At 43.2% G+C, this 12,961-nt stretch overlaps 1 protein-coding gene across 1 annotated transcript in view; it reads left to right on the top strand.

Annotated features, from left to right (window-relative positions):
• Positions 1–214: 214 nt before the first annotated feature.
• CFAP91 (cilia and flagella associated protein 91) overlaps positions 215–12,961 on the top strand; it is a 57,467-nt gene continuing 44,720 nt past the window's right edge. Inside the window, exons 1-4 of the mRNA XM_063076958.1 lie at positions 215–338; positions 1,561–1,637; positions 2,595–2,752; positions 5,212–5,295. Of these exons, the coding sequence (XP_062933028.1) occupies positions 215–338; positions 1,561–1,637; positions 2,595–2,752; positions 5,212–5,295 (443 nt within the window). The remainder of the gene's footprint in view (positions 339–1,560; positions 1,638–2,594; positions 2,753–5,211; positions 5,296–12,961) is intronic.

Genomic DNA, 12,961 nt, shown 5'->3' with positions numbered 1-12,961 from the left:
TTGTTTCTCACCCCCCGACCCCCCCCCCTCCTTACACGCCCTCCTCTCCTGCGCCCCGCCCCTTTCCTCGCCCCGCCCCCTTTCCTCGCCCCTCCTCCCTTATCTCCGCCCCGCCCCTTATCCCCGCGCGCCGGTGGTTACCATAGCTACGTTGCACGCAGCGGCTAGGCCTCCCTAGCTGGTCCCTGGCTGGCCTGAAGAAAGAGGCGACACTATGAGTCACGTAGTCACCATCGAGGAGCCCAAGGCCAAGCCGCTGGTGTCTCGACCCCAGTGCGGCGAGAGGTGGGGGGCCGGGGGCAAGGTCTCCTCCAGTCGAGCGTACGATTTCCTGTACGGTAAGGGCCTCCCTAGACCTCCCTCCTGGTGGCCGCGCGCTCCGGGGAAGAGGAGGGGGACGGAGGGTGGCGGGCGTGCATCCGAAGCCGCGGGTTCGCTCTGTGTCTGGCAGCACCACGCGGGGCCGCCTTTACTCCTCTTTTCCTGATAATTTGCTCAGCCCTGAGCGATCTTTCTGAAACCTATTCCGGACGTTTTGGTATCCAAAAAAGTATGGAATGATTTACAGACTTGAAGAGTCACTCAGCGTTCCCAGTTCAAACTCATATCAAATGTCTGCATCCAATAAATTGTTTTTGTTGGATAACCGAGGAGTGACTAGGTTTTAGGAATTGATTCATTCTTTTGAATTTGGTAAAATTCAAAAATTTTATCCAAATTCAAGAAACTTATTTCTAAATCGCAACACTAATTTATTAATTTGCATGGAGAAATATGTTCCCAAGTCATCTAGATTAGCAGGTCTGAGTATTTGTTTCCCCAGAATTAAGTGTATTTGGGGAATCAAGTCTGTTTATGAAGGCTGCTTGTCAGTTTAATGTAAAATTGGTTGATTTGAAGGGATGGTGTAATCCATCATGAATACTTTTCTTCACTTTCAGGATATACCCAACTAAGCAGATACTTACAAGAGCAGGGCAATCTTGTGTTGAACTTTGGAGAAATAACTTAGGCCCATCATCAACATACTTATGCACTTAAGTGGTGAATTCTGAAGATAGCTGATCTGATTGATCTCTTACTACTAATGATATTTTCTTACCATCTCTACCAATTCTGAGGTGTCATGCTGTTGGCATCTTCCTGGTGCTCAGAATATGGGCGATAGTGCCTAAATTTATTGTTTCTTTCACTTGGAAAGGGACGTAGTGCACAAGAAATTTCCTTTTCAAGAATTTCTTGAGCTACACAGACCCAGAAGGAGGTTTATTCATAGGAGAGAGAAGAGAATATTTAGGGTATTGTTCTTGAGGACATGCTGGGCTTTCTGTTTGCATTCCAATTCCATAAGCTCACTTTGATTACACAGAAATGAAATGCATTTAACAGATTCTCACTGGTAGATCTGGTAGAGTAAGAGGACCATGATCTGCTGCACAGGTAGACAATATCTAACCTTTCTAATTTGTCTTCTGATTAAGAAATGACATTGCTATCCCATTATTCTCAGCCTAGGAGTATATATGTTCTGTTCCTTATGCTACTTTATTTGTTTCACAGATCCATTGTTTATTGTGTCAAGTGAGAAAGACCACACACAAGCACATATCCAAGCCACCCTGATTCGGAGTAGACTGGTATGTCTAATTCATCCACTAAGGCAACTATATTAGTCTGTTTCTGTTGCTTATAACAGAATACCTGAAATTGGGTAATTTATAAAGAAACAAAATTTATTTCTTACAGTTTTGGAGTAGGGGAAGTCCAAGGTCCAGGGAACAGATCTGGTGAGGGCCTTCTTCTTGGTGAGAACTCTACAGAGTCCTGGGGTGACCAGAGTATCATGTGGCGAGAGAATGGCCCGAGCAAGAGAAAGCTAACCTTCTCACTCGCTCTCCTTATAAAACCATCAGAACCATGCCCATTACTCTATAAATGGATCAATCCATTCACAAGGGCACAGTCCTCACAATGTAATCAACTCTTAAAGGCCCCACCTTTCAGTAATTAGATTTCCCACCCTCTTAACACTGTTAACAATGAAGATCAAGTTTCCAATACATGAACTTTTTGGGGAGATATTTGACCCATAGCAGCAACCTAATGAACCTGAACCATTCTATTTTGCCTGACTGCACTGATCAGATTGACTAATCCCCAAAGCTCCACTGGATTTTAGGTTCTGCAGAAACTACTTTGCCATGATTACTAGGGACAAGGCACCTTAATATTTATAACCTATTGTAATAATTAATTTATTAGTGAATAAAGGTCCCATAAATAAATTTATTTCAATGGAAAAAGTAATATATGCCTGTGTCAGAAGAATTTGAGTAGTACAAAAGCATATACAATATGAAGTAAATTCTGGCCCTAGCCCCCTCCACATAAACAACCATTGTAATTGGTTTCTTGAGCATCCTTTCAGAGATATTCTATGTATCTATGCATATATCCCCTCTTCCTGTGCTATATATATTGTTTTGTACCTTTTCTTTTTCTTTTTTAGAGTTTACAACTTAATCAAAATGCTTTAGAAAATCTGATGGTATAATTTTGTCCTTTTCCTCACTGCCTCTCTTTCCTAACATTAGAGAAAAGTTCCTGGATTTAGAACCATGTTCAGTGACCTAATCCATTATCCAAGATATTCTGTATATTGGAGCAAGTCTGATCCTGTCCCACCATTCATCAGTCGGGAATGGAGGGGACATGAGGAAAAACACAAAGAAGCCCTCTGGCAGCTTGCCAGGTAGGTGTCAGGTGGCTCCAGCTCCTAAAACTACTCATGTTTTTAATGGGTGTATTTTTCCTTTAAAAATTTTATGTACTTAGTCTGAATGATTTACAAATATGGTTTACAAGTACTGTTGTGATGTTATACCTACATCAAATTCTCTCTCTAAACCCCTTTGACCAAAACAAGCTTGATTAAGGAGCAATGGTTACAGTTTATTGTTTAAAAATGTTCTTAGAAGGTTGGTGTGAATATTTATGTTAAATGACAACTTGCCACTAAAGGTCAGGGTGACTGCGTTTGTCATTCCTTTGATCTGTCTTAGAAATTGCAAGTTCTCTTTTTGCCAGTATCTAAAATATTTTTTGGAGACTTCTAGCCAAAGCACCTTCAGAGGTTAGTCTCTTGATGAGAGTTCTGGTCAAGATGGTGGAATAGATGGTCCCCAGCGTCACTCTCTCCCACAAATCAACCAATTTACAACTATAAAAATGTAACAACAGCCAAGCTGGGGCAGCTGGAGCTCAGAGGAAGAGGAGGAGAGACCTAAGGAGTTCATGAGGGTGGGAGAAGCCATGATGAGAGAGAAAAAACTGCTCAGAGCATTTAGGGCCACGGCTGCTTTAAGGCTGGAGCTGCTGAGCACATGGAGCAGGAGCTGGTAAAAGCTGCAGCTGTGACCTTCAGATGGAGTTGCTTGGAGGTGGCAGAGGAGAAGGGGGCCTTGGTGGCTCCCAGGACAGCAAGACCACTAATAGGGTTCCTGTGGACCCACACAGGAGCAAGGAGCCAAACAGCTGAAAAAGGGGAGCCATTCAGAGGCCAGACCATCATTGCAAGAGACCAGCACAAGGCCCGTCCCATGGGAAGTGTTTGGAGCATGGGCAGTGAGGGAGATGGGCCCACCAAGGAGAACACTGGGACACAGCAAGGACAGCCGATCTCCCCCCAATCAGTGCAGGACCACTCAGAGGAGACTGGTTGGGAATGCAGAATTGTATGGGGTGCAGTTTGATGAAAAGATTCAGGCCCAGATCAGAGTTTCTTCACAGCCCAGGTGCACCTGGTCTCTGGAGAAGTACCTATAAGGTAAGCCATTAAAACCTGAGCTTCATAAAAAGTCTTCCCTAGTGAAGCAGCAGCAAAGCAGCAATTTAGCTCAACCACATAGCTCAAGTACTGTTTCCCACAGGAAATTCCTCCATTTTAGAATTAAGCAAAGGGGGCCGGCACCGTGGCTCACTCAGAGAGTGTGGCACTGGTAGTGCCGAGGCCGCAGGTTCGGATCCTATATGGGGATGGCTGGTGTGCTCACTAGCTGAGTGTGGTGCAGACCACACCGTGCCGAGGGTTGTGATCCCCTTACCGGTCAGAAAAAAAAAAAAAAGAATTAAGCAAAGGACAAAAAATTAGTTCTGGCCCAGGCACACTACAAGTGCCTTGGGGCTTGCCAGGGGACCTGAGGTATGGAGCCAGGGACTGGACCCCTTGCCTACAACCAGGCATACCGCCAGCACCTCAGGGCCCTGCCCAGGAGCCCAGTGTCTGGAGCTGAGGACTGGACCCCCTTCCCACAACCAGGCACACCACCAGCTCCAAGGAGCATGCCAAAAACATCACCTCCATATAGGTGGCCTACCACAGCCACCACAATAACCACAGCTGTTGCAGAAGTGGCTAGACGTCACAACTACCACACAGATGGTCCGTCAGCCACTGGAGCGCATGGATACAAGAGTCACCAGCAGAGACCAAAAGAAAGAAGAGGATGTCTCTCTCCACAAGGCCCATTCCAGAGTGACAGAAGAAGCATGGGCTCTATGATAATATTGGGGGATCTGAACATACCTTTCAGCATTGGACAGATCATCTAGGCCACAAATCAATAGAGTAACCATTACTCTTTCAGAGGGAGAGAAGAAATCTAGGGTTATCAGTGGTGGGAGGGGGGAGGCAGGGAGGATAGGGAGAGATTGGGCAAGGGGCATAAAGAATAAGTACGATTTGTAACAATATACATACTAGTAATATTTATTTGATCAGCATATGTCAACATTGAATCCCAAAAATATGTATAATCAATTATGATTCAATTAAAAAATAAAGAACATAGATTAATCTCTTGAATTCCTTGTTTTTTTAATTACTTATAAGTTCATATTTAGTAAATTTTAAAATAATGTCTTCCACCCAGATGTAAAAAATGGTCTTTTTAAACTTTGTTATTTTCATGTGCTTTTAATTAAAAGTGAGCTATTATTGTATGTGGGGGTTCATAAATCTACTCTTTTTCTCAACTCTTACTTCATCATATGCATGTTATAGAAGACTTGGACAGTCATATGCATGTTATAGAAGACTTGGCTCTCAGTATGACATACTCTGTGTATATCCTACTTTATAGACAGAAAAATTAAGTAGAAATTATATGTGGAAAATCTTAGACTTGAATAATGTTTTCCGCTTCATTTTAGAACTGACACTTCTTTTCAGATGCCTAAAGAAGTTTATGAAGATCCTGAAGTTACTGGAAGGAATCGCTATAAATACTTTGAAAGGTAGAAGTAATTACTAATGAACATTTGATCCCTGGTATTATTGGAGAACCTCTTTATGATAATGATAGCAGCTATACTTTTTAAGTGCATGCAAGTGCCGGGCACCATTTTATTTATTTATTTTAAAAGAAAATGTAATTTTGTTATTTTTTTACATTCTAGGATGTTGTTGCGGAGCAGTTGGGAGGGAGGTGGAGAGGGGAAAGGGGAAGGAAATGGGATGGAAGAAGGAGGAAATAGGAGGGGCGTGACTGAGGCCGGTGGCACCCCCCTCATTCCCACAGGGAGGTGAGGGGGTGGGCTTCCAGCATTGGCTTGGTCATTGCTGGGCTGGGTGCAGATGTCAGGGGGCTGTGGCAAAAGCCCTCACCCGCCCTACCACCCCAGCTTGGGAACCCAGGGCCCTTCTTGCTGCGGCTTGGTAGTCGTGGTCGTCGCTGTGCTGGCTGTGGGTTGGTGGGGGGGAGGTGGGGGAAGGGGCCAAGGCCCGAGGCCCTCACTGTCCCGAAGAGCCCAGGGCGATTCCTGTGGTGGCTTGGTGGTCGCCACTGGCAGGCACCATTTTAAGTGCTTTAGATACATATCATCTAATGTTCACAACAGAAATGCAGGATAGTGTATATATATAATCCCCACTGAGACCAAGAGAGAAGTAGATTGCTCACGGTCACATAAGCCAGCAAGTGGCAGAGGTGGGATTCCAGCTAAGCCTGCCTGACTTCAAAGGTAAGGATTGCAGCTGAGAATGTATATTTGAGAAGAAAATGAAGTCATCAAATGAAGTGAGATATAGTAGAGACACCATGAAGTCAAAGTGCAGAGAAAATTGTTAGAAGTGTTCAAATGTGCAACATTGCTCTCTTTGTATATGTTGCCAAAACCAACACAGTCAAGAGTCATTTTTTTTATTTATTAATACTCATGTGTTAATGATATACTCAGACAAATTAAAATAAGATAGGTGTTGAAGATGGCGGCGGCTGCGGCGGCTGGCGCGGAGTAGCTGAGGTGTAAAAGGCGGCCACTGGGCCTCAGGCAGCCGGGAAACTTGTGGACCTTCCTCTCACCATCTCTTAAGGGAGGACTACAGCTGCTGGCCGGTCGTGGGGGCTCAACGCCACTTTGCCCCCGGCAGGAGAGGCTGCCTCATTTACAGGCAACAGCTTTGAAGTGTGGAGCAGGAAAAGAACTGATTCTTAGCTGCAAAAGCGAGTCTTGAAACAGGGAACACGGCGCCAGGGCTGCTGTGGATGCAGCCAGGATCCCGGAGGCCGGGGCCGCGCTGAAGGCAGCCAGCTGCCCTACTCAGGATTCGAGGTTTCAGACCGGCATTAAAGAAGATTCCTGGGAGCGCCCGAGCCGCGCCGCGACTGAACAGCCCGAGGCGGCAGCGCCGAGAACACGGAAGGCGACAAACCAGAGACAGAGAGCGAACACCCGACCTGGCACAGCACTGTGAGTGATCCCTGGCAGAGCTCTGTTCGGGGGGCAGATGCCCACGCGGCTCCCGCCTGCACCACCAGGCCACTCACCGCCCGGTGCTGCCTCCATTTTCCCAGGTGCGGGCAGCTCCGCCCTGCTCGGCCATCACTGAGCCCATTTGCTTGGCCTGGCGCGGGGCTTTCCGGAGCCTGCGGGCCGGCCTCCTCTCCCACTCCCTCCGGGGTTCGCTGGCAGGGCTGGGGGCGTGGGGCTTCCTGACCAGTGTTGGGAGGGCAAGGAAGTACGGGAGGGCCGACTGTCACTCCACCACACCCTGGACTCCGGCCCCGGTAAACTTCCTGTTACTGGGAGGCAGATACCATCTCTGCGACCACCAGTTTGGAAAAAAGCCTAACGAATTTCTGGTTGGGAATAGTGTGGTAGGAGAGTTTCCAGGTCCGCTTGAACCTGCCGGAGAGCAGGCTGCAGGCGGGCACTAGACTCGGTTTATACCGGGGGGATACAAAGGTGAACAAGACCCGAGAAAGATCTACACAGTGCTACAAAGGCACCCAGGGAGACCGGTCGTCTGTGCCTAGCAGAAACCTGGTAGACTTCCTGGGCAAGGCGGTGCTGAGCAGGGTCTTGAAGGCCCAGCTGATAGACGAGGGGTGCAGAAGACACACCCCAGCCCAGCACAGTGTGCACAGAGGGGGGAGACGTGCGGCCAGGGAGGCGGAGACTCGACAGAAACCACACACCCGGTGGGGTCGCCACTGCACGATCTAACAGCCTGGGCCAGAGCACACGGAATGGGGAGAAGTCCTGTACAGGAAGTGAAAGCTCAACAGAGATCACACACCCTGTGGTACGTGATCCACCAGCCCAGCAGAGTCCAAGCTGACCAGAAAGGTGGATCCCCAGAGAAGCCCAAGACCCGAGGCAACAACACACACAAGACACTAGAGGCCAACTGAGCAGTCACGGCGGGAGCCATACCAAATTGGCAACCACAGCAACATCCTAGTTAGTCATTAGTCTCAAACCGGTGGACTGTGAAACCCCCTGCCACAATGAATAAACACCAAAAAAAAGACACCAGAAATACAAAAAATCAAGAAAGTACACCACCAAAAGTTAATAAATCTCATACTCTAGATCCTATAAAACAAGAAGCCCTTGAAATGACTGACAAGGAATTTCGAGTGATAATTCTAAGGAAACTGAATGAGATACAAGAAAACTCAGCTAGACATCATGATGAAATGAGGAAAAGTATACAGGATCTGAAAGAGGAAATATACAAGGAAATCAATGTCCTGAAAAAAAATGTAGCAGAACTTGCTGAACTGAAGAAGTTATTCAGCGAAATAAAAAACACAACGGAGAGTTTAACCAGCAGGCTTGTCGAAGTTGAAGAGAGAACCTCTGAACTTGAAGATGGGCTGTTTGAAATAACACAAGCAGACAAAAAGAAAGAAAAAAGAATCAAGGACATGGAAGAAAATCTGAGAGAGATATCAGACAACCTCAAGCTCTCAAATATCCGAGTCATGGGTATTCCAGAAGGGGAGGAAAATGGAGATTCCATTGAAAACATATTCAACAAAATAGTGGCAGAAAACTTCGCAGGTATAGGAAAAATCACAGATCTTCAGATCCAGGAAGCTCAACGATCTCCAAACGTATTCAACCCAAAAAGGCCTTCTCCAAGACATGTCATAGTCAAATTGGCAAAACTCAGAGACAAAGAGAGAATCTTAAAAGCTGCAAGAGAGAAGCGTCAAATCACCTATAAGGGAGCCCCAATCAGGTTAACATCAGACTTTTCATCACAAACCCTAAAAGCTAGAAAGGAATGGGATGATATTTTCAAAATACTAAAAGACAAAGATTGCCAGCCAAGAATACTCTACCCTGCAAGGCTATCCTTCCGAAATGAGGGGCAAATAGTATATTTCTCAGACAAACAAAAACTGTGGGAGTTCACTACCACACGACCACCCTTACAAGAAATCCTCAAGGGAGTACTGGGTTTGGTTCCTGAAAAATAACTACCACTGCCATAAAAACCCAAGAAAAATCTAAACCCGCTAGTACAATAAAAATGGCATTCATGAAGAGAAAACAAGCTAACAAAAACACTATCTACAACCTAAGGAACCAATAAACAAAGAAACCAAACAGTAAATCAGAAAGCAAGGAACAAAAGACACCTAAGACAACCAAACAACCAATAAAATGCTAGGAATAAATCAACACCTTTCAATAACAACTCTTAATGTTAAAGGCTTAAATTCCCCAATTAAAAGACACAGACTGGCTGACTGGATCAAAAAGCAGGACCCAACTATATGCTGCCTACAAGAGACCCACCTCACCCATAAAGATTCACACAGACTAAGAGTGAAAGGATGGAAAAAGATTTACCATGCAAACAGAAAAGAAAAACGAGCTGGAGTAGCTATTCTTATATCTGACAAAATAGACTTTAAACTAAAAACCATAAAAAGAGACAATGAGGGACACTACTTAATGATAAAAGGACTGATCCATCAAGAAGACATAACAATCATAAATATGTACGCACCCAATGTTGGAGCAGCCAGATTTATAAAACAAACTCTATTAGACCTAAAGAAGGAAATAGACACTTATACCATAATAGCAGGGGACCTGAACACCCCACTGTCAATATTAGACAGATCATCTAGGCAAAGAATCAGTAGAGAAACACAAGATCTAAACAAGACTCTAGACCAATTGGAATTGGCAGATATCTACAGAACATTCTACCCAACAACCTCAGAATATTCATTCTTCTCATCAGCACATGGATCATTCTCCAGGATAGATCATATATTAGGTCACAAATCAAGTCTCAATAAATTCAAAAAAATTGGAATTATCCCATGTATCTTCTCAGACCACAATGGATTAAAACTAGAAATTAATAACAAACGAACCTCTGGAAACTATACAAACACATGGAAATTAAACAGCATTCTACTTAATGACATATGGGTCCAAGAAGAAATCAAGCAGGAAATCAAAAAGTTTATTGAAACTAATGAAAACAATGATACATCATACCAAAACCTGTGGGATACTGCAAAAGCAGTATTGAGGGGAAAATTTATTGCATTAAATGCTCACTTCAGAAGAATAGAAAGATGGCAAGTGAACAACCTAACACTTCACCTTAAAGAACTAGAAAAACAAGAACAATCCAAACCTCAAGTTAGCAGACGGAAAGAAATCATTAAGATCAGAGCAGAACTGAATGAAATTGAAAACCAAAAAACAATTCAAAAGATCAACGAATCAAAAAGTTCGTTTTTTGAAAAGATAAATAAAATAGACAAACCATTAGCATGGCTAACAAAAAAAAGAAGAGAGAAGACTCAAATAACAAAAATTAGAAATGAAAAAGGTGATATCACAACTGATTCATCTGAAATACAAGGAATCATTCGAGACTACTATAAACAACTATACGCCAACAAATTTGAAAATCTGGAGGAAATGGATAAATTTCTGGACACACACAAGCTCCCAAAACTGAACCGTGAAGACGTAGAAAATTTGAACAGACCAATAACAATAAAGGAGATTGAAGCTGTTATCAGAAGGCTCCCAACAAAGAAAAGCCCAGGACCAGATGGATTCACAGCAGAATTTTACCAAACATTCAAAGAGGAATTGACACCGATTCTTTACAAACTATTCCAAAAGATTGAAACAGACGCAAATCTCCCAAAGTCATTCTATGAAGCAAACATCATCCTGATACCAAAACCAAGTAAAGATATAACCAAGAAAGAAAACTACAGGCCAATGTCCTTGATGAATATAGATGCAAAAATCCTCACTAAAATACTAGCAAACAGAATACAGCAACACATACGTAAAATTATTTACCATGATCAAGTGGGATTCATCCCAGGGATGCAAGGTTGGTTCAACATACGCAAATCAATAAATGTGATACACCATATTAATAAACTCAAACACAAGGATCATCTCTATAGATGCTGAAAAAGCATTTGATCAAATTCAGCACTCATTCATGACAAAGACCCTCTATAAGTTAGGTATAGAGGGAAAGTATCTCAACATAATTAAAGCCATATATGCCAAACCCACTGCCAATATCATCCTGAATGGGGAAAAGCTGAAAGCTTTTCCTTTAAGAACAGGAACTAGACAAGGATGCCCACTCTCACCACTCCTATTCAACATAGTGTTGGAAGTACTAGCCAGAGCAATCAGAGAAGAGAAGGAAATAAAGGGCATCCAGATTGGAAAAGATGAAGTCAAACTGTCCCTGTTTGCAGATGACATGATCCTATATATCGAACAGCCTAAAACCTCTACAAAAAAACTGTTGGAATTGATAAATGATTTCAGCACAGTAGCAGGATACAAAATCAACACACAAAAATCAGTAGCATTTCTTTTCTCCAATAGTGAACATGCAGAAGGAGAAATCAAGAAAGCCTGCCCATTTACAATAGCCACCAAAAAAATAAAATACTTAGGAATTGAGTTAACCAAGGAGGTGAAAAATCTCTATAATGAGAACTACAAACCACTGCTGAGAGAAATTAGAGAGGATACAAGAAGATGGAAAGATATTCCATGCTCTTGGATTGGAAGAATCAACATAGTGAAAATGTCCATACTACCCAAAGTGATATACAAATTCAACGCAATCCCCATCAAAATTCCAAAGACATTTTTCTCAGAAATGGAAAAAACTATTCAGACATTTATATGGAACAATAAAAGACCACGAATAGCCAAAGCAATGCTCAGCAAAAAAATAAAGCTGGAGGCATAACACTACCTGACTTTAAGCTATACTACAAAGCTATAATAACCAAAACAGTATGGTACTGGCATAAAAACAGACACACTGACCAATGGAATAGAATAGAGAATCCAGAAATCAACCCACACACTTACTGCCATCTGATCTTTGACAAAGGTACCAAGCCTATTCACTGGGGAAGGGACTGCCTCTTCAGCAAGTGGTGCTGGGATAACTGGATATCGATATGCAGGAGAATGAAACTAGATCCATACCTCTCACCGTATACTAAAATCAACTCAAAATGGATTAAGGATTTAAATACATACCCTGAGACAATAAAACTTCTTAAAGAAAACATAGGGGAAACACTTCAGGAAATAGGACTGGGCACAGACTTCATGAATACAACCCCAAAAGCACGGGCAACCAAAGGAAAAATAAACAAATGGGATTATATCAAACTAAAAAGCTTCTGCACAGCAAAAGAAACAATTAAAAGAGTTAAAAGACAACCAACAGAGTGGGAGAAAATATTTGCAAAATATACATCTGACAAAGGATTAATATCCAGAATATATAAGGAACTCAAACAACTTTACAAGAAGAAAACTAGCAACCCAATTAAAAAATGGGCAAAAGAGCTAAGTAGGCATTTCTCTAAGGAAGATATCCAAATGGCCAACAGACATATGAAAAAATGCTCAACATCACTCAGCATCCGGGAAATGCAAATCAAAACCACATTGAGATACCATCTAACCCCAGTTAGGATGGCTAAAATCCAAAAGACTCTGAACGATAAATGCTGGCGAGGCTGCGGAGAAAAAGGAACTCTCATACATTGTTGGTGGGACTGCAAAATGGTGCAGCCTCTATGGAAAATGGTATGGAGGTTCCTTAAACAATTGCAAATAGATCTACCATACGACCCAGCTATCCCACTGTTGGGAATATACCCAGAGGAATGGAAATCATCAAGTCGAAGGTATACCTGTTCCCCAATGTTCATCGCAGCACTCTTTACAATAGCCAAGAGTTGGAACCAGCCCAAATGCCCATCATCAGATGAGTGGATACAGAAAATGTGGTACATCTACACAATGGAATACTACTCAGCTATAAAAACGAATGAAATACTGCCATTTGCAACAACATGGATGGACCTTGAGAGAATTATATTAAGTGAAACAAGTCAGGCACAGAAAGAGAAATACCACATGTTCTCACTTATTGGAGGGAGCTAAAAATTAATATATAAATTCACACACACACACACACACACACACACACACACACACACACACACACACAAACCGGGGGGGGGGGAAGAAGATATAACAACCACAATTATTTGAAGTTGATACGACAAGCAAACAGAAAGGACATTGTTGGGGGGGAGGGGGGGAGGGAGAAGGGAGGGAGGTTTTG

The sequence above is a fragment of the Cynocephalus volans genome, chromosome 1 (genome assembly GCF_027409185.1).
Source record: "Cynocephalus volans isolate mCynVol1 chromosome 1, mCynVol1.pri, whole genome shotgun sequence".
Lineage (NCBI taxonomy): Eukaryota > Metazoa > Chordata > Mammalia > Dermoptera > Cynocephalidae > Cynocephalus > Cynocephalus volans.
This window is presented reverse-complemented; position numbering and strand designations above follow the sequence as displayed.